Source organism: Gopherus evgoodei, chromosome 6, assembly GCF_007399415.2.
Source record: "Gopherus evgoodei ecotype Sinaloan lineage chromosome 6, rGopEvg1_v1.p, whole genome shotgun sequence".
NCBI classification, from domain to species: Eukaryota; Metazoa; Chordata; order Testudines; family Testudinidae; genus Gopherus; species Gopherus evgoodei.
The window spans coordinates 91,061,335-91,089,025 of record NC_044327.1 but is presented as its reverse complement, the minus strand read 5'-3'; the positions used below and the strand labels follow the sequence as shown (position 1 = coordinate 91,089,025).

The window sequence follows — 27,691 nt, the reverse complement described above, 5'->3', positions numbered from 1 at the left end:
TGTGTGTGTGTGTGTGTGTGTGTGTGTGTGTGTGTGTGAGAACGAACTGCAACATGTAGCCCTTGGAGAATGCTGAGGACCCACTGGTCCGACGTTATACGGGCCCACTCTACACGGAAGGCAGATAAACAGTTGCAGAATACAAACTTTATTTACTGGGGGGCTTCCCTGGCAACACGCCCAGTGGCCCCCCGGCAAGAGTCAAAACCGCCTCTTTCCCTGCCTTTTGCCCTTCGAGGGGCCTGGTCATGGGGCCGAGCGGGACTGACGTTGGGACCTATGCCTCTGTTCCCTCGGTCTCTTGGGCAGGGGCTCATATCTGCTCCTAGCAGGAGAAGCCGAAGCCTGTGGCCTGGGCTTGTCCTTTGCCGGAGGGACATACAGGCCCAAGGTTTGCAGGGCGGTGCGGGAGTCTTTCATCCCATGCAGGTGGACATCAGTTTGGTCCGCGAACAACGCTTTCCATCGAAGGGAAGGTCCTGCATCAAGGACTGGGGCTCTGCAGACAGTCCGGACAGGAGAAGCCACGATACCTTGCGGATGGATATGGCGGAGGATATCGAGCAGGCTGCCGTGTCAACTGCGTCCGACGCCGCCTGGAGGGCTGCTTTAGCTGCTGCTGCACTCCTCCCTCTACCAGACCCCTAAACTCCTTTTTGTCCTGCTCCGGGAGGAGAGGTTCAAACGTTGGTAGGGACCCCCATAGGTTGAAGTCATACCGGTTCAGTAGGGCTTGATGATCGGCTACCCTGAGCTGCAAACTCACCAAGGAATAAACCTTCCTGCCAAATGTACCCAGTCTCCTAGCATCCTTGTCTTTGGCGGTGGGCGTGGGTTGACCATGATGTTCCCGGTGGTTCACTGATTCCACCACCAGGGAGTTAGTTGCTGGATGAGAATACAGGTACTCGTGGTCCTTAACCGGCACGAAGTATTTCCTCTCCACTTTCTTGGAGATGGGGGCCAAGGAATTTGGGGTTTGCCACAGGGTAGTCAAGATACTGGCTACCCCCTGGTGGAGAGGCAGGGCCACTTGGCCCGGTGCTGAGGACAAGAGCACATTAAAAAGAGAATCAGATGGCTCCTCCATCTCCTCAGCCCGGAGAGGGAGACTAGATGTCACCCGCTTAAGGAGCTCCTGGTGAGCCTTGAAGTCCTCCTGTGGGATGGGTGGCAGTGCTGTTATGGCCTCCTCTGGTGCCAGTGAGGGGACCAGCACGGTGCCCACAGCGTTGGGAGAGTACCGGTGCGTCAGTGCCCACGTCAGAGTCCGAGTGTAGTGCTGTCGGCTCGAGACCCGTTCACTTTTCCCTCTGACGAGAAGGGGAGGCCGAAGGAGCCTGGGATGCTCCAGCCACTGAGCGAGATCTCGCCTGGGTGGGCATCTGTGGCCACGGTGCCCATTGACACAACTTCCCCTGCCACGGTGTGCCATGCCACTGACCAACTTGGGGGCCGGGTGGCAGAGTTTGTTTTCGCTGAGCCGCATGACTTGGGAGACAGGAGGCTGGGTGCCGATGCTGAAGTCACTGTCGACCGTATGGCACCATAGGAGCGGTGAGAGTGACGGTGCTGCGACAGTGCCTTCCGCTTGAGCGGACCTCGACGACAAGAATCAGTACCCATCCTAGGTGCTGCTCCTGTACTTGACCCAGTGGCCGAAGCTACAACATGCCAGTGCCAATGGACGACGAGACGAGTCCCATGTGTGATGTCTGGTAGAGCAGGAATTTGAGTCGGAGCGTTGATGTTGGTGGTGTCGGGATCGGCCACGGTAGCTGCATCGCGAGATAGAGCATTGGCAGTGCCTATCCCGGTGCCTGTGTCCCTGGTTGCGAGGTGTGGAGGACCCCCAGGGTTCCCGTGCTCGTGGCGAGCCGGTCAGCCTGAGTGGGGCAGAGGGCTGGCATGAGCTGCGGGAAGACCGCGTCAAGCAAGGCAGCGAGCGGTCCTCGGAGCAGGGACTGTGCCGCATCGGGGAGGTCTGTTGTGCTCCCAGTGGCCACTTCCCTCGAGATCGGGATACCGGGAGGGTTAGGCTGTCACGCATGGCCTGTGTAGCCTCCAGCGTCAATGACATCCTCACTGCAGGGGAGGGAGGTGGGGATGGGACTGGGCTGCTACACTCAATGCGAGTTGGAGGCCTGGGTCCTGAGGGGGATCGCAGGCATTCCAGCTCGGGTCCAGCCTCACCCTTTTCCTTCTCTTGGCGCCGCTGAGTCTTCCCTTGTTTCTTGGAGGGGGAGCGGTGCCAGCTAGTGGAGGGGACTTCGCTCCGCACCAAGGATGTGGTGCCGGACGCTGAGTCCGTTCGGCATGCCAGTGTCGGGGCCAGCGCTGATTCCATTAGGAGAGCGCAAAGCCTACTGTCCCTCTCCTTCTTAGTCCATGGCTTGAATGATCTACAGATCCTGCAGCCTCACTTATGTGAGTTTTGCCCAAGCAGCGGAGACACTGAGTATGTGGGTCGCTTCTTGACATAGAATTGCGACAGGAGTCGCACGACTTGAAGCCTGGGGCACAAGGCATGCCCCGAGCCCAGTCAACTAACTTGAGAAACTATTCAACTGTTGGAACAACTGTACTACTAAGGCTAACTAGAGAAGCTGCAGCAAGGTTAGAGCATGAAGTTCTGACTACCTTCACTGGCAGCAAGAAGGAACCGAGGGTGGGGGGAGTGTGTGGCTCCCCTTACAGTGTGATATAGAGGCACCACTCCAGAGGTCGCAGAGGTGCTCCCCCAGTACGGGTACTGCTAAGGGAAAAACTTCCAGCACTAGTGCATGTGGCGAGCACACACACCTACTGTGCAATGCACGTGAGCAATCACTTGAAGAACCTTGGACACTTCACTGACATCTGTGTTGGCTGGCCAGGGAAGGTGCATGACCCTTGCAACCTCAAGAACACAGAACTGTTCAGAGAGCTACAAGCAGGGACTTTCTTTCCCAACTGGTGGATTACTACTGGTGATGTAGAAATGCCAACAGTGATCCAAAGGACCCCACCTACCCTTTACTCTTCTGGCTCATGAAGTCATAGACCAGCCACCTGGACAGCACCAAAGAAAGATTAAAGTACCAGCTCAGCAGGTGCAAAATTACAGTTGAATGTGCTTTTGGTAGATTGAAGGGGAAGTGGTGTTGTTTACTCCCAAAACTGGATCTCAGTGAGATATATATCCCAATGTGTACAGCTGCCAGGAGTTCACATTTGTGACCAAAGCAGTCAGTGTTGAGCATTGTGGGACAGCTGCTAGAGGACTGTTAGGGTCGAAACAAGTAATGTGGTGTCTACATTTGTGCTGCATCAACTTCAATACATTGACCATGGCTCAACACTGCACGGGGAGGTAGTGCTACTATATCAGCATAATGGAGAGCTTACATCGGTGGGAGACAAATTTAAGTGTAGAAACATGCACAACTAGGTCAGTGCAAGGCAGCTTATGTTGACGTAACTTTGTAGTGCAGATGAGGTCTTAAGACTTAAAAAAAAACAACTCAAACTTTTTAGATTTTTAGACCGGATGTTACCTTTTTTTAAAAAAAACTCTTAATGAAGAATGGTAGAATATAAATTCACACAGATAAACAGTTCTTTATTCTCTGATCAATAAAACATTTGTTTAAAAAAAATCACACCAGATTATTTAACTGACTAGCGTTAAACTAGTTTGTTTCTTTAGCTATACTGCTGCAAAGAGACTGATGAAAATGCTGGTAATGTCAACAAGCCCCTGTCTGACAGTTTCCTGCCTTTTTTCTTAACTACGGAGCCCCTAAGGTGGTCATCCTCATTGAGGGCAGCATGGCTTCAATTCCATTGCATTCAGTGAAAGACAGAGTATCTTTTCCAAGAGTAGCCTCCCTTCCACTTGCTAAGGTTTTGAGGAAATGCCAGCCTCTTAACTGATGGTAGTGTGTGATTTCACTCCTACTGAAAAACATGGGAGAGCGCTTTTTGAGAGGCTCATTCATATGCAACCACTACATTAGAGATAGCATCACTGAAGTGAAAAGAATTTCTCACACAAGTAAATTGGATAATCATATGGTAAAACCAAGTAATCTGAAACTAAAGTGAACGTCTGTCTCTTCAATCTTAATTTTAAACTTGTTTTTATGAACAGAGAAAACCAGATAATGGACAATATAATGCCAAACTCAAAACCACAAAAGTCAGGAAATAAAGAGTGCACCTACATAGCTACGTCACTTTCTCATAAATATACACCCCACAGACACTCTCAAACACAAACTGTCCATTCCCCTAACAAACATGTCAACCTTAATCAACCACAGTCACTAAGGTCACATCCATGCAACATTAATTCTGTAGACTACAGTATTATCAACCTCAAGAGACCAAAAATCATGAGTCAGTCTTAAAACAAAAACAAAAAACAAGATTTATTTTAATTTATATGATTTTTTGGGCTAGACTATTTTGGTAGGCTTTTTTGCGGGTTTTTTTGGAAAGGATGTGTGTGTGCGCGTCTGCCTTGATTTTTTAACTCCCCCCTTCCTATCCTCTGTGTGTGAGAAAATTAGTGTTGCCCAGTCCTCCAAATTTATTGGGTAAGCAAACTTTGTTCCTACTGAAGAAACCTCTTCAGTAGAGCATCTCAGATCCACCCTCATCAGTTCTGCATCCCCAGCCTCCTCTCTGCTCCTCCTGGTTCTCTTCACTCCTCTCGACCTTTTCCAGTCTTAGGAGGTGAGGGCAACTCTTGAAGCTCTTTGTCCACCTCTGCCCCTTTCTAGGTAGGATGCTTCAGGGAGGCAGAGGGGAGGAAGGAGTGGTGCCACGCTGAGCTGCTGGGCTCTTTAGCTTCCCCTCCTCTGCTGTGAAAATGGCTTCATGATGCTATTGGGTGGTGGGGGGAGATTTGGTAGCAGTTGATTGATTATTCTGCCCAGGAGGCGGGAAAGTAGGGCAGACAGCCAATCAGAGGACTTAAATTCACTACCGGGTTGGAGCTTCTTGCTTCATTACAAGATTGGCTCCAGCCCACATATGTGGACATATGTTTACGTAGGTATGTGTCTTTGCTCTGTCTCTTTTTTGCAGTGCTGAGTTTGGCATTACTGTCTCTTAACTGGTTTTCACAAAGTTGATTTTGATTTATATTAAAAGTGGTGCAGGTACTGACACTATTTTTTGGAAACTTCAGCAAACCATCTTCAATCTTAATTTCAGCATTTCCTAACTCTGAAGTGGTCGACCTTGAAACGTTAACATTCTTTCAGAGTAGTTTTTAAAGTGATACAATGTATATTTACAGTGCCCAGCATGTTTTGGGTGATGTATACAGTCAATGATAAAAAAAAATTTTAAACAAAAACAAACATTTCCCACAGTGCAGCATGCCAGCTAAATATAGTACCACCCAAACTATTTCCCCTTCTCTAACTATCCTATATTTACAGGAATCTCACTCTTGGAAAATAAGTGCCTTAGAAATTTCTCATAATAACAATGATAAAACACTACAACACTGTACAAAAGTAGACCAATGCTTAGAACACGGAAAGGTGAAAGTGGAGGGTTAAATTAAGTGGGAAGGGGTGGGGAAGGGAGGGAAAGATAAGAGGTATAAAATACATTCACAGAAAAAGATAAGGAGAAAACTACACCACGCAACAGAACCTCAAGAATGTTTCCTCCAAAAAAAAAAAAAATTTTTGAAAATTGGCCTCTCAAGAGATATCTTAAAAGAAAACAAACCTCAGATTCTGTAGCACAAAGAATGAATAAGGATTTCTCCCTTTAATCTAAATTTAGGCAAATAGTGTTTTGCCTGCCTTGAGATTTGCACCAGAAACTGCTTTGCTTGAATGAGTAGAAGCAGTGATGTAAACTAACTGAAGATCTGCCAGATAATAGCTGTAAGAAATGCAAGCAGACAGCTATTTAAATATGGCCCTTTTCATAAATGCAGTGTCAAAAGAATAGAACATTTGTACTTAGTTTACAATTACATAACCAACCAATTTAATGCCCTTTTAATGTAGAGTTTGTGGAGGTATGCAAGAATAGGAAAAATATTAATATGACAATAAATGCAATTAGGTCAAAATGTTTTAGCATCTGTGCAAAGGAATCAATGTTAATGCCAGAAAAACATCTAACCCTTGTAAAAACTTGTCTAAAGGTGAATCAATTACTAGACCCTGAAGCTCAGAAATAACAAAACCCACGCGCGTTGCAAATGACGTCAGGGCCACGGGGAAAATAGCTTTCCATTAAAGAAAGCTAAGCTTACAGATGGCTCAAAAGGAGCTTTTATTGGCTTTGTCAGAACCAGACAACTATCCCATGCCAGAGGGTGAATTTTTAACTAGGAGATCAGAAAAGTATCATGCTCCCCATGAACATAACAACAAATGGCTGCAGAGGTCCCTGGTCTACATTCAGCTAGCTCACTGTAAATTAAAACACATGACAAACAGATGGACTTGATCTTTGATCCTGCTTCAAAAGGTAGAAGGACAGTCAAGTAGTTTGAGGGAGGCATTTGAAGGATCCATGTAGATCTGATTGCACCAAATCACAAATAGACATGGCAATTCTCCAAAAAGGGACCTCTTTATGGAGTTTAATGTACCCAGCCTACACACACCCACGTTATACATCATTTGCAAGCTTTTTTAATGTACATTTAGATGAGGTATGATGGGGAGCTGCCAAGTGGTGCCGTAAGCCAGCAGACAAGGTGAAACAACAGTACTAAAAAGAATGTCATTTTTTTTGCAGTTTCAGAAACACTGCAACATGATAATGACTAGTTTTTACTGTTTAAGTTAATTTCAACACTTTAATGTGGCATTTATTGATCAAAGCTACCAAACGACAATATATTTTTATTGGTTTTGCATGGGCAATATTTTTTCTAGAAATGATTAAGCTGTTTAGTATGTGACAAAAATCAACATTTTACAACACACTAACATGAAATATTTTCACATCGCATATATAATTATCAAAGTGTTAATAATTTTCTATACTTTCAATTGAAATTTGCTGAGCAGATCAATCACATCTCACACTGAATGTTGTGCAGGAATAGACTGAGTGCCCATAGTTTGTAATGCATCATGAGTAGATATAAATTCATGTGAATCCCTAACCTAATGCTTCTCCGTTTGCAAGCTTTGACTGTACAATGCAGTCTCATATGCCTAGTAGAATGTTTTAATTTGTAATTCCCTATCCATACACTACCTTTTAAAATACTCTAGAAACTAGCTTTTTTAATTCAGTGAGACTTATGCATAGGTAGCTATTAACATTAGAGATGACAACATACATTCATATTATCAACATTACTCCTGGGGGAATTCTGCACCAAAAAACAAAAACAAAAATTCTGCACACAATATTTTAAAATTCAGCAAATTTTGTCAAAATAACACTACATAATCATGGCAGTTTCAAGTGTTTTGGTAATTTATATCAAATTACCTGTCAGCAAGTATGTCTGTAATAACACAGACTCACAAAAATTCCCCCAGGAGTAGAGAGTTAAAGAAATCCCTATGACAACCCTCTTCCTGCTTCTCTGCCCCCTCACTCCCCCAGAACCCAGCCGGAGGGGTGAGGGGGCAGACACCGGCTCCCCTCCCTCCCCCAGAACCCAACCATGGGCCCCACCCAGCCCAGAAACTGGCCCCCTCCCTCCCACAACCCAGCTGTGCCTTCCCAGCCTCCCTCCCTCTCTCCGAGAATCCAGCCATGCCCCCCCAGCCCAGCCCCCCTCCCTCTCTCCAGAACCCAGCCATGGGGCCCACCCAGCCCAGCCCCCATCCCTCTCTCCCAGAACCCAGCTGTGCCCCTCAGCTCAGACATCCTCCTCCTCCTCCCCCCTCCCAAAAAAATGTAGATGATGAACTGGTTCCTGTACTCCTCAAGGGCCCAATGGCACCAGAGCGTCTACAAGTCCTTATTTGTGCCTGTACCAATAGGGGTTGCTACTCAATCAAGTGTGGTTTTAGTCAGAACAATCTTCCCTGCACAGAACTGCATACATACCAAGGCAACGAACAGTGTGGTAACCCACACACTCTCAGATATCATAACAAACAAGATGATGATGATGACGACTAGAAACATCACCAGTCCTATTTATTACCTTTCAATAATACCTGTACAAGTTTATAATTAGATTTTGCCTTACCCTTTAGATTGTTGTTGTGAAGTCCAATTTTAGGTCTTGAAATGATACATAAAGTCACTAAACTAACAAATGAATACAAATATTTCAAAGTGGTCATTTTAACATGCTGATGGTGCCATTGCAAATCCTGTTTCTATGGTAACAGCACCATTCGTCAGCTCCACATCATACTTCATCTTAAAGTAAACATAATAAGCTTTCAAATTATGTGTGCGCTTAGAGAGGGTTCATTAGGTCTACCAAATTGGTCATGTCTGCCACTCGCCTAAAATCTTTTCCACTTTTGGATATGTACTTTGGATACTTTGGGGGATCCTACTAATTGGAGCTTGCCTCTGGACTACCTCCAGGATAGCAAAGCTCTGTGGTTCTGTTACACTGATGTAAAGTGACGGTTCTTGTGATGTTTGCCTCCACTGGGGATCTCAGGGTCCGTTGAGGTTGATTTACATGCAGACTTGCCATGGCTATTATGAATACAGCCAAAGCCCTGCCTGCCAGCATTTGTAGCCTGGTCCAGGTTGACACACTCTAGTTCCAACATCTGCTGTGTCAGACTTTAATGTCCTCGATCCTGCCGAGGCAGGAAGATCTCAAGTTGAGCTCTGTCTAGCAAAGTTCCTATGTATTTCAGCTGTCTATGGGAGACAAGCAAGGAGTTACTTTGTGTAGTTTATCATGACTCCTAATCACTCCAGTGCTTTGGTGGGGACATGTAGTGATTCTTAGACAACTTCTTCAGTGGTGTCCTTGGTCAGCCAAACATTCCAACAGGAGAAAATACGTAATCCCAATCCTGTACATATAGTCCTTACTACAGTCATAAGCATTTCATGAAAACATGTGGGGTGCTGAAGCCAACCCATAAATCAATACACAGAAATAATCCTATTTCTCTATGAAGATGACCTCAGTCAAATTTCAGGATGCTTCTGTGGGGGCAGAGATTTCAGGTAATTCCCACTAGACCCGAGGGGATCCTCTCCAAACAAGTTTTATAAATCATGCTTGTCATATTTGACTCCAAGATTTAAAATCCATCTACATTGATCTTCTGTGAGAGAAACCTTCCTGGTACAGTCACATTTCCTGAAGCCACCAAGCTGCCTGCCTTTGCAGGTGAGGAGGATATCATACCAAAATAGATACAACTAAAACCTGTACTGAATGCTCAAAATATGCTGATACACTCGTAAAAGTGCTGATGGCTCATAAGCCGAGTACTGATTAACCAAAACTCCAAAAAGAATTCATCCAAAAGCTGCTCAATATAAAACTTTGATTCAGGCCTCAAAGTATCAAGTATTAACAGATGATTCAATGCGCACTTGGTTCTATGGGCAAAGCCCCAACATATCAGAGCCTCAACACAAATGCGCCAAGACAATGGATTCTGCATAATCAAAAACTTTTCAAAGAAAACAAACAAAACCAGTGAGAAAGGGGATACTGACCCTAAGAGACCAGCAGATTAGACAGTATGATTCAAAGGCCTTGACAACGTTTAGTGCTCTGGGATCATGCAGCCTGAAGCATCAACAAAATGGAAGGAAGTCATATCAGAAAAGGATACTATCTTGATAAAAGACAGAATATACAATTCCCTTATCTGCTGGTTTTCCAGAAGGAACCTACTGGAAACTTTAAACAATGGCAACTGGTGGTGCACAACAGACTAGTAAAAGGGAAGAATCTCACATGCTATCATCCAGTACTGCAGACAGCCAAAATGTTTACAAATGGTGAGGTCAACCCTGTCTTGTGTTGCAAGCATAAGACCCAAAAGCAAGACCCCACCAGTCTTGTCTGAAAATAGATACTGACCGTCAAAAGGTAAGTCCTCAGTAGACTGCTGAATGTCCAGAGCTATCCCAAAATCTTACAACCAGGATGCCCTTCTTATTATAACTGTGTAGGCCATAGTCCTCGAGGAAGCATATGAAGTGTAGTAAGAGGAGGCCCTGAGATATAAACCTTGGTATCAGAGGCCAGGTTTGAGGCCTAAGGCCTGAACTAAAGTAATGGTCAAGACTTTGCTAACATAAAGCAAAGTTAAGCTGTGAGCCAGAGGCAAGCCCTGCTCACAGAAGCTGGCAAGGAAAGGGCTGATGCTGCAAAAAGAGACATACCTAAAAGGTACTGGACACCAGATATCAGAACATTCACATACTCGTACACTCCACACAGATAACAAGGAACAAGCTGACCCATCCCAATGACAGGGCCAAAAGGGTAATACGATGGATAGAGTTGTTTTGTTCGAACCAACATGTACAAAGTGAGAGGCGGCACCTTACTACGTAGAGGGGTTGTACCTCAACACGTAGGAGTGATGTGTAACTTGTTTGTACCTGTGTATAAGAATGCATCCCTGGGGCTGTGTCTTTGTCCAATCTAGGAGGCAGTGGAAAGTCCCACCACTGACTGAGCTGAGTCGATTGCCAGAGAGCACATACGTACTGGCTAGCTGCACCTTAGCAGCACCTTGGACTTTGTTTGCCAGGGAGCTGGAGACTGTGTTTCTCTTCAACAATAAACCTGGCCGATGTGCCTTCGTATCTTACTAGAGTCTGTGGTCATTGGGGGTTCTCTCGGGGTCTGCTGTGTCAGCGATCTGCGCAGAGCTGGGGCAGCACACAGAGGGAACACATGCATGCAGCTGATTGATATCAATATTGAACAGAGCAGAGCATCACACCAGTGGCATCTGACAACATGCAGCTTCTAGAGCAGACTGGAATTAAATCTGTGCCACTCAGTTAATAAGGCCCCGAATGACTCCTTTGTATCATCCAGCAATTTGACAATTGTGACATCACCTCCCCATTAAAAAAAATCATATTTTCCAAGAAGGGCTTGCTGTCCTCATCTGGAGCAAAGCAGTAGAATAAATCTTCCTCCTTAATGCAGCCAGTCTCTTAACCTCTTTTTCTTTTGGGGTAGACTTGAATTTCCCCTGCCACGATCTCTCATTAGCGGCTATGACAATTAGGGAGTTTGGTGCGGCTATGACAATTAGGGAGTTTGGTGCTTGGTGGGATTAAAAAGTCACAAACCCCTAAGATGGGACATGGTACTGTTTATCAGCAGGTTTGGCTACAGGAGTGGTGAGAGCCAGTGTTGACTGCCGCGGCGTCCCCGTCGACTGCGCTTACTCCTCCTGCCGAGGTGGAGTACGGGCATTGATTAGCGGATCCATTTATTGCATCCAGACGAGACACGATAAATCAATCCCTGATACATCGAACACTACCCACCAATCCAGCAGGTAGTATAGATGTACCCAAAGATTCAGCAAGTAGATATGATGCAGAAAATAAACCATGAGGAGAGAACTGCACAGGGAGCTCTAACATAGGCCAGTGGCAATAAGAAGGAACTGAGGCCGGGTCAGGGCGGTGCCTTTATACAATCTTGTGAGGAACCACGAGGCTGCGCAGGACACACGTGCTTCCCCAACAGGTACTACTGCAGGGAAAAAGATTTTGGGCTCTGAGAGTCCTCCAGATCTTCTCCAAAACTACAGTAACTCCTCACTTAAAATTCTCCCAGTTAACGCTGTTTCATTGCTGATCAATTAGAGAACTTAAAGTTGCACAATGCTCCCTTAAAACATTGTTTGGCAGTCGCCTGCTTTGTCCACTGCTTGCAGAAAGAGCAGCCCATTGGAGCTAGCTGGTGGGAGCTTGGAACCAGGGTGGACTGGCAGCCCTCTCCCCCGCCATCAGCTCCCCAATCCCCTAAGTTCCCTGTGCAGCAGTCACCCAGCAGGCTATCAGCCGCTGAGCAGTTCAGCTGTCTCTCCACCCAATGCCTTGTGTGGCTCCTGCCCTCTACCCTGGAGCGGCTCCTGGGAGCCTTGTGCTTGTTGTGCAGGGGGAGGGGAAGAGCAGTGCTAATGTTAGGGTGTTCCCCTCCCCCACGCTCCTTTATCTCATCTCCACAGAAGAAGGGGGGACGGGACACTGCAGGGCTCAGGATGGAGGGAGCTTGCTGGCAGCAGCTGCTGTCTCAACTTGCTGATCTACTTAAAAAGGTAGTGTACTTACAGTGGGGTCAACATACTTAAAGGGGCAATGCATGTCTGTCTCTCTCTCTCTCTCTCTCTCTGTGGGAGTCTCTGCCTTTCTGTCATGCTGTCTCCCCTCCCTCCATTCCAGCTGCCTTGTAGAGTGCGAGGCTACATTAAAAACAATGTTTTAACCCTTGAAGGCTCAGCTGAGTGCTAGTTCATCATTTAGCAATAAGGCATTGCCTGGGAAATATCCCACCCCTTTCCACCCTCTGACTTCATCACCTCAACCAAGCTTCACAACCATCATTGCTGTACAGTATTAAAATGGTTAAAACTTATACTGTGTCCTTTATAGTCTTGTCTGGTGAAAAAAAATTCCCTAGAACTTAACCCCTCCCCCCTCATTACATTAATTCTTATGGGGAAATTGGATTTGCTTAACATCATTTTGCTTAAAGTAGCATTTTTCAGGAACATAACTACAACGTTAAGCGAGAAGTTACTATACTTCAATTTACTGTCAAATGTGAATCAAGGCTGGAATAAGCCCACATACTCTCACTAATTCAGAACACTTATCATCAACTTCCTTATATCATGCCCATTTGCCTCTAAATCCTTTAAAAGTAAGCATGCCACTGTTTAGCAAGTTATCCCCAATGTAATATTTTTGTTTTCACGTTCAATATGTTAATATAAACTGAAGCTGTTACAGAAGTCTGCTTGATTGAAATGTTAGTTATTGCAAGTGAAGCATAACTGATAATTACATTAGTGAATACATTAAATCACCCAAGTTATTTTTAAGATTTCTTTTCTTAGTTTTATTCTAAATATAGGGCAAATCACATACATAAACACAGTCAATGTGATATCTGCTAGAGTTGATACGAAACTGGGACAGTTAGGGGCTTATGGTGAAAGATAACATTCTGGTCACCCTAATATCATGAATACCTGCCTCTCCAGATATCTTTGGGATAGATTTTTCCTACAATAAGGAGCACTCTGCAATGATATCTGGCCCCCCCATCACCAAAATGCCAAAAGAAAAATATTACCTATTAAATTATTTCTCTGCCTACACGTATTGTCTTTACACTGAGATTTTTAACACACCAGTTTTAGTCTCTGATATGTAACATAAAACTGAATAAAGCTAATCACTCACCAGTTACCCCATCCTTGAAATCCCGCAGCCTGGAGTACATGTACAGCAAATTGACAGATATACACAAAGAAGAACACAAAGAATCTGAAAGAACTGTCACTCCTGAAAGAGAAAACAAAGAAGCTGATCAGGAAGTTAAAATCATATTCAAATACACAACTACATTACCAAAGTATCTTTTTCAACTATAAAAATTATTGGAGAACTGATTTTATAGACTGATTTAGACCACAGTTAAACACTAAATGGTAACACTTTATATCTACATGAGCTTCTATTCTGAAAAGTGATGAAATTTTAACATAAATCTTCTTAAATCTGCTTCTCTGTATTTAGAATCACAGAAGTGGCAGGGCTGGAAGGGACTTCAAGAAGTCCTCAAGTCCAGCCCCCTGCACTGAGACAGGACCAAGCAATTCTAGACCTTCCCTGACAGGTGTTTGTCTAAACTCTTCTTAAAAACTTCCAATGATGGTGATTCCACAATTTCCCTTGGAAGCCTATTCCAGTGCTTAACTATCCTTATAGCTAGTTTTCCCTAATATCTACCCTAAATCGCCCTTGCTACAGTTTAAGCTGATTACTTCTAGTCCTACCTTCAGTGGCCAAGGAAAACAACTGATCATCATCCCTTTATCACAGTTGTTAACATATTTGATGATCGTTATCAGCACCCCCCCGCCTCAGCCTTCTTTTCTATAACCAAACATGGCCAGGCTTTTTTAAACCTTTTCTCATAGTTCAGGTTTTCTAAGCCTTTTATCACTTTTGTTGCTCTCCTTCTGACCCTCTCCAGCTTGTTCACATCTTTCCTAAAGTGTGGAGTCCAGAACTGGACACAGTACTTCAGCTAAGGCCTCGCCAATGCCAAGTAAAGCGGGACAATTACCGCCTGTGTCTTACGAACAACATTCCCGTTAATACATACCAGAACAAGAGCTTTTTTGTAATTGCATCACATTCTTGACTCTCCTTTAATGTGTGATCCCCTATAACCTCCAGATCCTTTTTAGGAGTATTAACACCAGCCAATTATTCTCCATTTGATAGCTGTGCATTTCATTTTTTCTTCCTAAAACTAGTATTTTTTGCACTTGTCTTTACTGAATTTCTTGTGTGTCAAAGGCCTTATTAAAATCAAGACGTATCACACCTACACATTTTCCACCCAATCCACTAGATCAGTAACCCTCTCAAAGAAGAAAATCAGGTAAATTTGGCATGATTTGTTCTTGACAAATCCATGTTGGCTATTCCTTATAACCCTATCACCCTCTAGGTGCTTTCAAGTTGATTGTTTAATAATTTGCTCCAGTATCTTTCCAGGTATCAAAGTCAGGCTAACTAGTTTACAGTTCTTCTTTGCTCCCCCTTTTAAAAAGGAGTATCATGTTTGCCCCCCTCCAGTCCTCTGAAACCTCATGCATCCTCCATGAATTCTCAAAGATAATAGTTAATGGTCCTGGGATTGCTTCAGCTAGTTCCAAAATTTCATCAGACCCTGCCAACTTGAATATATCTAATTTATTTAAGTGTTCATTAACTGTTCCTTCCCTGTTTTGGATTGCATTTCTTCCCCCCTTGCTGGTAAGATTGTGTTGAGTATCAGGTCACCGAAAGTATTTATGGAAACTTTATTATTACCTCTTATGTTCCTTCCTAAGTACAAGTCATTTTGTGCCTCAGATTTTCTGATGGCATGCCTATATGCTTGTGCTACACTTTTGTACTCATCCTTGGTAACTTGTTAATGTTGTCGCTTTTTGTAGAATCCCTTTTTTATTTTTAGGTCATTGAAAAGCTCCTGATGGAATTATACTGACCTCTTACTATTCTTCCTGTCTTTCCTTTGTACTGGAATAATTTGTTGTTATGCTTTTAATATTATCTACTTTAGAAACTGCCAGCTCTCCTGAATGTAGACATACCCTTAGGGGTATGTCTACATTACGAAATTAGGTCGATTTTATCGAAGTCAATTTTTCAGAATTCAATTTTATACAGTCTATTGCATATGTCCATACTAAGCACATTAAGTTGGTGGAGTGCATCCTCACTACCGCGGCTAGCAACGACTTACATAGTGGTGCACTGATGGGGCAAAATCTTTGTCTCGGGTGGTTTTGGATACATATCAGCCCCCCCCCTTCCGTGAAAGCAACGGCAGACGATCGTTTCATGTCTTTTTTCCGGGGTCCTGTCCGCCGGACCCGCTCAGCCCGCTGCCTGCCTGGATGATTGGAATCCCAGGCAGGCAGCAAGCCGAGTGGGGCCAATAGACAGAGCCCCAGACTGGTGGCGGGCTAAGCAGCTCAGCTCGATGCCTGGGGCTTCGTCCACCGGCTCCTGCCAGCTGGGGTCCTGCTCAGCTAGCAGACCTTGGTGAGGTCAATCAGACCTGGACAGACATAGCTATCCTCCTCTTAGAGCACTGAATGGGAGTGACTCCAGGTCATTCTCTTCTTTAAGTTTCATCTCATGGAGATTCAGTCCTGCCTGGAATATCATGTGAGCTGGAGGCTTCTGCCTCAGGCTGCTCTCCCAGCCAGCATTAGCACATGTCGCACCTACCCCAGCCTGCCCCTTGCTCCCATGGCTCATGAAGCCTGGATAGTAGTAAGGAGCAGTTCAACTTGTGGAATGACAAATGCAGAATGAAGGATTGCACTCTATGGGCCATTTTAAGATTATTTCAAAGTCCTAATAGCATTTAGTCCCTATAAAAGGCTTCATGAAAATTTCCCCCTGCCTCTAACAAAAATGTTAATTTATCAGAGCAGCTGAAAGGGTAAAGAACCCGGGACTATAACTAAGAGAGAGCTGCCATATTATTGAACTGATAATTGATATAATTCAAAGCAAAATTTCACAGTGCGGTCTGTTCTAAGACCAAAAATGCAGGAGGGGAGTCAGAGAAAGAAACTGTAACCTGTTTCCGCCTGGTTTCGAACCAGGGACATTTCGCATGTTAGGGGAACATAATCACCACTACACTAAGGGGCTTTCGCATTAGGTGAATGTGATAACCACTACACCGCGGGGCTTCATTTTTGCCACAGACTTTGCAGAATGCACAGGAATTTTTTCTCTAGCTACAGAAGCTACCTAATACAATGCCTATATCTATGGCTTTCCTGCTCACAAAGTAGTCATGCTGACACAGTGCGGAGTGCATGTGACACAGTGACCTGGCTCGGGCAGGATCGCTAGTGAGGCATGATACTTTTGCAGTTAAGCAAACAACAATTCTTTCCTGGTCTCTGCCAGTGAATGCCTCCATGCATTACGCTGTGCCCTGTCAGTGTGGGAGGACTCCATGAGCCTGGAAAACTTGTCATCACAAGTGCTGTTTTTTTCACCTTCTAATCTGCAATGATCTCAGGGATGGAGATGATAGGGGGAGCGTAGCAACATGGGGGGGGGGGCTGCATGGTCACCTGTGCTGCTGAGTTCGCCATGCTGGCCAAACAGGAAATGAAATTCAAAAGCTCCTGGGGCTTTTCCTGTGTACCTGGCTTGTGCATCTGAGTTCTAAGTGCTGTCCAGAGCGGTCACAATGGAGCACTCTGAGATAGCTCCTGGAGGCCAATACCGTTTAATTGCATCCACACTACCCCAAATTCGACCCAGCGATGTCAATTTCAGTGCAAATCTCCTCGTTGGGGAGGAGTACAGAAATCAATTTTAAGAGCCCTTTAAGTCGACAAAAATGGCTTCGTCGTGTGGATGGGTACAGGGTAAAGCGATCTAACGCTGCTAAATTCAATTTAAACTCATAATGTAGACCAGGGCTTAGATCATCTTCTCATAGGACCATACCTACCAGTTCTCTGCATTTGTAAAGTCTGTTTTTTTTTAAATATATTGTCCTGGTTCTGCTGCTCTCGCTTCTTCCTTTCATGATCATTTTCACCCAAATTGCCTTCAACTTTCAGATGGCCTTTGATCTTTAGGGCTTGTATACACTTGTGGCAGTGTGGAGGTTACATGCCACGGTAAAAAGCAGGCTGCGTCCAGACTGTGTTGTTTATCTACACATGGCAGTGAAAGACTCTGGCAGGTGGGAGACAGAGGAGAAAGGTTCCAGCAACAGGGAGGCAGCAGAACACTACACTACTAAAAACAGCAGTGTAGACATAAGAAACTCTGCTTTGCGTCTAGTGAGCCATGAACAGTATACACCCTAGGCTTCTGGCATGTCTGTATTCTACTTGCCTAAACAGTGCCTCATCATCTACACTGCTATATATACACATGCATCCTAGCTGGGTGTGCAGTGTCTGCACTCTACACACTGCCATAAGTATAAACCTACCCTTAGATTCATTTTGTATCTGCTTACAATGACAAAAACAAGCCTTTACTGGTTTTGCCTCCATAGTTCTTGAACAGCCAACAAAGCTCTGAGAGAGGAAACTAGAGTCTCTTCCTTCCTGTGCATCTTGAACAGATTGTGTACCAAGTTCCTTTCAATTACACCTGTGAGTTTCTACAGAATGTAGTGGGGCTGCATAGGTGTGTCTGAGGGAATAATTTTGGGGATAACACATAAGAGAACTCTGGTTAACTCTCAGACTGGAGTTTGCAGGCCTGGTAGGGGAAAAAATCCACACCTTTAACTTGCAAGCTGAGAACATCGGATATAGAGTCATTGAGACATAATATACACAGAACCACAATATGTCATTTCTAGAGTTACATTTTCAGCCACACTACTGGAACCATTTAGCAGCAAAAAATTCTCATACATCTCATACTACCAGTTTATATACTCACTATCTGGAAAGGAGAACTAAAAACAGGACCAAAAGAAGCACATCTGGTTCTGACAGACTGCGTAAGTGATGTTCTTCTGTCAGAACTATCTAAAGGCTGTGGAAGTTGCAAGAATTTATATTGCCACAGAAGACAGAGATGGGGAAAACAAAAAACAAACAATCATAATTCCCTCTCTATACCAAAACATAATTGCTAACCACTATACATTTTCTCCAGTCTAGTTTTAAAAGGTGCAAGCAATGAGTTTTCCACTGCCTCCCTGCAAAAACTATTCCACAGCCAAGTACGTGCGTCTAGGAGTGTTTTCCTTTGTGAAACTTCCTTCCCACTTCTTAGTTATGCCCTTATTTACCATAATATATAATTCTCCATCCTCGGTGTGTTTACGCTCTTCCTTAGGCAAACAGTATACATGTTTAGCTCTTTTAATCTTTCCTCATAAGTCAATTTCTTCAACCTCCCGATCATTTTTATTGCTTCCTTATGAATTCCTTTCGAGTTCTTTTGTGCGCCATATGTTAACACTTGTTAGTCTCTAAGGTGCCACAAGTACTCCTGTTCTTTTTGCGGATACAGATTAACATGGCTGCTACTCTGAAACTCCAATTAATCTTATTTACCTCTTCTTTTCCTACTTCTTTCCTTATGTGTTAAAGAGGAAAAAATGTATGCCCCACCCTGGCAACCTCTTCCGACTTCTTCACATTGCATAACACAAAACATTAACTGGCATAGAGTACAAAGCAGAGAAGGAAGGAGACTGAATGCAGAAGAATCAGCAGGGGATGCTCAGCAGCAGAAGTGTAATGTCCTTTCCTCAAAACAGCAGAGGTGAGGCAAATACCAATGCCCATTCTAGGCCCACATGCAACCCTCCTGCTTAAGCAGGAAAAAGACAGACACTAATGTCTATACTAGAAACACTACAGTGGCATAGCTGCAGATGAGCTGCTGTAGTGCTGCAGTGTAGACTCTATAGTGGTGTAGGGGGTTCTTCCATCGCTGCACTGGGCTTCGGTTGGCTTAACTACATTGCACGGGCATGAAATTTTTCACAGCCCTGAATAATGTTGTTAAGCCAACCAAACTGTAGCATAGACTAGCCCTACGTAATAAATGGTGCCTAGATAGAAGCTGCAAAAAAAAGAACCATTTAAAAAAACATTTCAACTTTTTTTTGTGTTGAAAAAAGTTGAGAGGAATGTGGAACATCTCACTGTAAGCACCCAGTGGTATCCCCTGTCTGAAGCCAAGAATTTTAAAACCTAAAAGAAAGACGTTTGTCCTTGGCTCTGCTGGGTGGGAAGCAGAGCTGTAACTATGAAGCCCAGAGTAGTGTACACATTTGGGAGGAAGCTGGAAGGTGGGAAGACTGATACCCATCCACCATTCTCTCCATATCCTCCTCTTGTACAGGCCAGATCAACCTCCATAAGCCTTATCCTGGAAAGTCTGGGCAGGCCGGCTCAGAGGCAGGAATTCCCAGCCCCAGCTCCAATCATACTGGTTTTCCAATCACCAGGTGGTCTCAAGCCCTTGGGAACTTCAACCCTATGTATGTAGGCTCCCCAGCACTCCCTATCCTCTACAGCTGATTATATACATGTAATGGGTTCACTGTTAACCAATCTAAGTTTCCAGCTAAATTCGCTTTTTAGTTAACCACATCATCCCTTGAACAACATCTATGGAAAGCTATGCTGTTGGTTAAAAGGAAAATATACAGAACACAGCAGCTGCCCGAGTTATTGAAATACAGGACTGAAAGAAGAGGATTTTAAAAGTTTAAGTCAGTAAAAATATAATGCTTCATTATGATATGAACAGGGTAAGCACTAAAGAATTTCAGAATAAGTGCCTGCTCACATACTTGCACAAAACAAACTGTGAATTAAAACCAATTTAGTTATCTCAGTGTAAGTTTGTGTGCAGACCAGGCCTTAAATCAAGGTGTACTTGCTGAGAACAAGGTTTGTTAAGTTAGTGCTTATTGGAAACGGACCACTGAAAAAAATTTAATCATGAACATTCAGAGTCAGAATGCAACTGTGATAGTAACTGCTCCTTAATTCATGTACATGAGAGAGGAAAAAAGAACAAAGCGCTATGAAGGATATTTAAAACTTTATATTTTTCCTTTGGCCACTTCATTGTATTTTAGAAAAAGAAAAAGAAAATCCAACAGATCATTCGAGCCCCCAAGAGCACCTTGTATATATAATCAAGATATCAAAACCTTTACCCAATTTTCAATTATTTGCTATAGCATTTCTTTTTGTATTAGAATTTAACACACTATTGATCAAAGTTCAAATTAAATCCATTGATAAGCTCTCAAGAGTAATCAAAACTCAAAAAAGTTTATTTCACACAGTTTAGTTGTATACAGAGCTCTAAAATATTTTACTGACACTACTTTTTGAAAGACATGACTCAGTTTGATTACTGATTAATTTACTATATCACATTAGAGTTCTAGATTTCTTAAAAAAAAAAAAAAGATAAAATCTTATTCCCTAATTTAATTTATGTACATCAATCATGAATATGGATTTGCAGACTGAAGCATTCTGTCAATTAACCACAACAAATAAGAGTTACCAGTGTAATTCTAATACCATCAAATGATATTCACTGAATGTGCTTACTGAGAAGATAGCTCAAATGCTTTTTACAATCAATGTATTAGGATGAAAATAAAAAGAAAAATAAGCTCCACTTAATATTTTTAGTAACATCTCATGTTGTTGCAGACATAGAATGGCAATTCACTTGTCAGGTATGATAACTTAAATATATTTTATGAAGCTCATTTAGAAACTTCATAGTTAGTTAGCACTTTCCATTTTGAAATTTTAAATATTATACTTATGGTGATGATTTTAGAGGTGATAAGATAGAAGCTTGGTGAGAATTTTCCTGATATTTGAAGTCCAGCTAATAACAGCATGACATCCATTCCCTACCAATATCAGTTCTATATCAGTAGTTATATACATATTAAAAAATGCCATTCCTAATTGTTAGCTTCTTAAGCTAGCCTTTCATCATCTGTTTATGCTTTGGATACAGCAAGTGGGTTAATATGACTTGCCTCTTCCAATAAATAATAAATAATAATAATAATAATAATAATAATAATAATTCAGGTTAATATGGCAAACTAAGTTACGTAAAGTTCTACTTAAAGACGAATACATTTCAAAATGCATAATGTGCATTAAAAACATTCAAAACCAGATTGGCGTTACCTGAAGGCTCCATAAAGTGGTCTGTACCAGCAGACAAATGAACAAGGAGTAAAAAGCAAGAACCAGAGGATACTCAATCCAAAATCAACCCCTCGTGCAGTAGGTGCAACACAAAACCAGGCCAAACATCCAAAGATATTTAGAAACAGTGTCACTGCATGGACTGTAGAACGAAAAAATAGTTTGTATTAACCTGAGTTTATGCAATAAATATTTCAATTGTTGAAGTATTACCTAAATAAATGTAAAAGCTTAAACAAAATACATCCACATCACTCTTATATCAACATCCTATCTCTGTAATAGACTAATCTGCTAGTTTCATACTTCTGTCTGAAGTAATGATGAAGCTCCCAGTGTAGCTAAGTACTGAGCAAGTAAATTCAAGATTTTTAGAAAAAAATAATATGTGGTATAGAGTTGGGGAGTGGTGGGGAGGGGAATAATTAAGATTTCATGAAAATAAAACATATTAACCTGGGGCACTGTGTATCGGGATTTCTAGCAAGTACTGATTTACAGCATCAAAGAGTTAAATAGATAAAGTTCTCTCAGCTGCAGTTGCTGACACTCCTGCTACAGTAATTACTAGATACAAATCTTTGCAAATACCTTCTTATATACCCTTTAATTATTTTATCTGAAAGTCAGACCAGTAAGTATGTACAAGAACATGACTACCTTATTATTAGATATACAGAAGGCCTGTACGGTTTATGTCTTTTTAAAAAGCTTCTTAAAGTATACAAAGTAGTCTGTATTTAGCAAGTGACATTTTCTCATTTGAAAAGAAAAGAATTACAAATCATAAATCCTTTTAATGCAAATGTTATGCTATTTCGCAAATGATATACAGCAAATTAGTATCCTAACACAAAAGTATTTCAAACTGAAACAAAACTATGAGAACTAATTCTATAAAAGCATAAATACATATTGTATGTTCTAATAGTTCTTATAACAACAACAAGAAATATCTGTCACCTTTACTAATACTCAGAACTATAGTTCTCAGCCTCCTATTTTAGTTAGTACATGCCTATGGCCTATCAGGTATGAGATATCAAAACAGCTATTAGAGGTTAGCTGTTTTCTAAGGTTTGTTAAAGAATTTAAACCAACATTATAATCCAAGAATTAATGCAAATATATTTAGATTTTTCAGGGCAGAGAAGAGACAGCAGAAGCAAGAGACACTGGAACTCTTACTCTCCAAGTTGTCTGAGGATAAGAACATTACAGTTCACATTACCAGCCTCCAGAGGGTAGATGATGACATGTCCATGCCTCTCTTTTCAGCACTCCCCATAAGCCAAATCGGGAACAATTTTGCCAACACAAGGGAGACACTGGCCTTGGGGACACGGGGAAAAGTGCAGTAATTATGACTGTGTGAGATGGGAGAGATGTCAAGCAATCCATCTCTGGCAGCTAAATTAGGGTGACTGGTAAATTTAAGCTCTGGATAACAGTTTTAAGCACCTTTCACCCTATTTACTCCTTCAAATCCAGACCTGGTAAGCAGTTACCGAAAGATCACCACCACCTTCCAAAGCAACATAATCTAACTCTCCTACCTCCCAATAGGCACTCTTCCCAAGTAAGAGCATCCACACTGAGAGTTATATCAGTACAACTATTACAGTTAAAATTCAGAGTTTAGTTTACACTGGTATAACTAGTCTAGTTCTTAGTAGACATTCATCCCCATTGTAATGAATAATATCTTACAGCCTTGTTAACCCTGAGCTCCCTCTCAAAACACTGAGGCCAGTTGGCAGGAAAACTTGCACGGCTGCTGCCTCGCTACACCTACTTTGTGGATAAACAGATGATTTCATTTTGCAAAACTACCCATCAGATATCTCTGATTAAAAGAAATTCATCTACAGCAGTTTTTGTAACAATCTCTGCTTGAACAGTCTAAAATTTACCATTATTATTCTGGAGAAAGAAGGGCCATTGCCAGAGTACTCTATACAAAGAATAAGATTTTCCTTTCTCCCTCAGCCCAATAGGACAGTCTACATCTGTTATTAGTAGTACATAAAGAATAGTGCTCAGTGCCGCTCACTCCTGAAATCACTCTTTAAAATGGGGACTCCTCACTTATACCAAAATCTGTTTTGTTTTTTAAATGCATTTAAAATTTACCTTGTGATTTTAACATCGTACCCGAAACCTACTAGTACAAGGAAGCATAAAACATCCTTGAAGGTGAAGATGGAATGACTGCCTGCTACCTAATTCAGCAAGTGGCAGGGTCCATGAGGGCTGTCAGAGAAGAAAAATGTGAAGAAGGAGTTTTTAAATCTTAGAGAGAACAGATTTCTTTCCAGGAATTGTTTGTCTTGGTGTCCTCTTTTCCTATTCTACAACAGTGGACTAGGGAAGAGACAGTGGATGTAGCAAACAATATCCTGCATGAGGAGAAGCTACTTTACTGTGCCACTAGCAGGAAATTGGGAAGTAGATAACCCCAGCTGATAGTGATATCTAGAAAAAGCAGAGAGCCTATCCAGTTGCCACCCTGCAAATGAATGCTTAAGTATTCACTGCTCATAGATAAGCTAAGGAAGCCTGTTCACACACTGAGAACCACAGCCTTGGACTCACATAGCGGCTTCACCTGTTGCCCCCAGTTGTTTTGGCCTTCAAAACAAGACTGAGAAACTTAACATCAACAGATGAAGCCTTCTGTTTTGGGGCAGAATGGATTCATTTTGAGAGAAGAATGGATTACCTATGGTAGAATTCAGTATTCCCTTTGTAAATTAATCCTGGAAAATGCTGAAAAACCATCTTTCAACAAAGAGGTGTGCAGGTATGGCAGATTACAAATGTTTACGCTCATCCACTCTCCTGACTGAGTCCACTGCAAGAAGGAAGGCCCTCTTAATAAAGGGAGCAAACTGGAAAGGCTGTTCTTAGGGAGGAATCTGAATCTGCAGGATGAAGTGCTGGTCTTCTTGAATCCTGTCAGGAAGAAGTTTGAAACATCCTGGAGCCAGCAAGACAGGGCAACAATACCTCTGATGTGACACCAGGTCATGAAAATCATCCAGAACATACAATGCTCTCCAGACACATGACCCCAGTAAAGAAACCATGCTTGAAGAAACGGTGCTGTTCAATTCATATGCAGCCAGCCTCAGATCAAGGAAGTTGGAAGAGCACAAGCCCTTGAGACAGTAGGTGCTGGGTCTCAGCAAGTGTTCACAGAGATGGGGGGAGGAGAGAACTGTTTATCAGTAAGATCATCAGGTCTGAAAACCAGCAGCACAGGTGCCTCCACAGAGCAAGCAAATATAAGAGGTTTGTCCTACCTGCCATTCCTCAATCTCCTAGGCAGAAGAGGGAAACAGCATCCCACTTCCCCACTCCAACTTTATATAAAGCATCATAAAAAGGAGGATATAGGAGTTGAACATCCAAGAACACAAACATGGAAGCTTGGCAAACACCATCAAGATAATCAGTCCAAAAGAGCGTGCCTCAGACTCTGGTAAACAACTTAAAAACTAAGATCAAGACTCCCTACTCCCAATATAGTTTGTGACTGAGCCAATCTGCAAGGATGTTATTGTGGCCCACCAGATACAGGCCCTCGGGAAGCCAAGATAGGCTTCCACCCAAATTCTCAGGAAGCATGGCTTTTGAAAAATGGGGGAATGCTAAGAAAATTCCCCTGGTGGCTGACAGAAGCCACCACTGTTCTATTATTTTAACTTACAAGAACATGGGAGTTCAGGGAAAGAAAAGCCCTCTAGTTTAGCGAGGCACAACCCAACAGATGAACATAACAGAGACCGCTAAATGGAAAGGGAGGGTTGCAAAAGCCGGAGATACATTCATGCGCATGGAACTAAACCCACACAGGCTGTTAAGTGTACTAGCATCTTTGGATTGCTCCTTTCAGGGAGGGGCAGAGATTCTGTACTAACAGATAGGGACTGAAGCTAATGAAGCATCTGCAAACAGGTATTCAGGACCACACCCAAACAGGGAAGTTTCTTGTAAGGAGTAAAGTAGGACTAGGTCCAGTTTACTCAGGAAACCAAATTGAGCCATATACCAGAGCACCCTGTCCTGCATACTAGCAGTTGGGAGGACTGAGGGTCTCTGAATGAAGATAACATTGAGTTACAGATAAAGATGGAGGCTGGCAACCAAGTCAATTAACATCTTCAGAAAACAGTCTGTCACTGAGGAAACAGCAAGTGTCAAGGTGTTAAACTGAAAGGTGTTACTCAGGGTAACATGCAGACAATGACATGGAAAAGTGTCTCTCTAAAATCTATCAAACAGAAACAGACACCTGAAAACAGACTAGAAGACTATTCTGGCCTTAGAAGAGGCTGAGTAGCTGCCAGGGAGCTGAACTTATCAGAACTGGGGCTGGCTGTCATTATGTCCAGGGGCCCCTGGACCTTCTGGAGGCAGAGAAGTTTCTGAAGAGCTGGGTAAGCTGTAAAAAAGCATCGCAAGCTGAGGAAGGATGATAAATACCAAACAAGCAGGCAGGCAGCTTGCTAAGGCAATGAGTACTCCCAGAGGGTACTCTTGTGAAGTGGAGACCAAACCACCTAGGCATCCTCCTAAGTAGAATGTGTCACAGAGTCTAATCAAATGGCCAGCCTCAGTTGAGGCCCACCACATAGGGTGGGGAGCACTGAGAGATCAGGCTTCCACTCATTTCCCTTGTCCTTAAGCAGACTCCTCAGGTTCCCAGACTTTTGGCCTTACTCTTTTCTCTCCTTTTTTTTTTCCCTTTTTTTTTTCCTCATCCCCTCTTTCTTCCATAGTGTGCCTGTAAGACAAAGAAAAGGAATGAGAGGCCAAACTAAGGAAAACACAAGAAAGCCAAGTTAAAGCTTTCATCTTCCAAGGTCAAGAGAGAGGAGGTATGGTTGAAATTAATATAATCGGGGCAGGCCTTCAGAACTCTGTCTCCTTGCTTCCAGTTGTTGACATTATAATGCTGTCTGTTCCTTAATACACTGTTATAGGAGGGGACGAGAGAGAGAAATACAGTGTTATTATAATTCCCATTTTGTTTTCCCCACCCTCCCCAAGCTTGAAGTTTGACATTTTTAGAAATCAACCCCATAAATAGCTGGAGTTAGAAACTAATGCTGATACCATTTGAAAAACTGAATTCCAAGCTTTCAGACTGGATATGGATCTTAAAGCTATATCATACTCATTAGAGTGACTAGTTCTGCATTTTACAATGTTTTTGTTTTTGTTTTATAAAGAGTGGTGATCCAATAATAAATATAACAAGTTGTGGACATCAAACTAGAGTAATTTTCCTGGGTAAATACTGAAAGCTGACTACTTCTGATTCACACATGGAGTTCAAGTTAAAAAAAAGATTGTCAAGTAAATAGGTAAAGGAGTCCAGATTTGCTCAAACTGTAACCCTATTGGAAAAGTGAAAGGAGCCTGAAACCCACATCTGTGTCTAACAAGGAAAATGCCGGCACACGAACACAATAGTTGTGGTGTAAACATACCGTATCCAAGCAGCCACAAGCAATTGGAGAAGATGACACTGATCACAGCACAATGTACATTAAGAACTTGTATTACATTTTCCCACTGATTGCCAGCAAGCTGCTATGATCAAGACAGAGCAGTGTATTTTGAAACAGTGCAGACTAAGCACAAAGCCTGCAGAGACTATGCTTTGAGTACCTCTGGTGTAGACAGGATAGTTTAATGCAGACTATATTCTTTTGTTTATTTACACTATAGTATTTATATTTTTAAAGATACTAAATCAACATTTTAACAAATTATTGTACAAGTCTAATGTGAACAATCACAAGGCTATAAATTCAAAATGCGGCTGAGTGGCTAGAGCACTAAACTGGGTCTCAAGAGACCTGAGTTCTACTCCTGGCTCTATCACTGGCCTGCTGGTTGACTGGGGACAAGCCACTTCACCTTCCTCAGTTTCCCCATCTGTAAAATGTAAAATGACACTTAGATCCCAATAGATAAAAGAAGGCATTGATGAAAATCACTGCAAAAGAGCTAGGTATTATTACTATATTTAATTTGAAATTTTAGGAAAACTTTTTTTTTGGAGGGGGGGGTAACTTCCACTTATGTATAAAAAACACAATTAGAATTAAGGCAGGCAACATTTGGAGATTAGTTTTATTAGTCTTAATACTGAAGCTATCCTTAGCCATAAAAAAAGATTATTTCATTTCAACATCTCACTTTACACTGGTGTTAAAAAAAAAAACAAAAAACCCTTTTGAAATGCAGATGTTGATTAGGTC

The 27,691-nt window shown here is 42.6% G+C and overlaps 1 protein-coding gene across 3 annotated transcripts in view; it reads right to left on the bottom strand.

Moving 5' to 3' along the window:
* SCAMP1 (secretory carrier membrane protein 1) overlaps positions 1-27,691 on the bottom strand; it is a 97,881-nt gene that overhangs the window by 14,307 nt on the left and 55,883 nt on the right. For all 3 annotated transcript variants that reach the window (XM_030566610.1, XM_030566609.1, XM_030566607.1), the window contains 2 exons: positions 21,396-21,558; positions 13,366-13,467 (listed from right to left, as the gene is read on the bottom strand). In XM_030566610.1, coding sequence (XP_030422470.1) covers positions 13,366-13,467; positions 21,396-21,558 — 265 coding nt within the window. The remainder of the gene's footprint in view (positions 1-13,365; positions 13,468-21,395; positions 21,559-27,691) is intronic.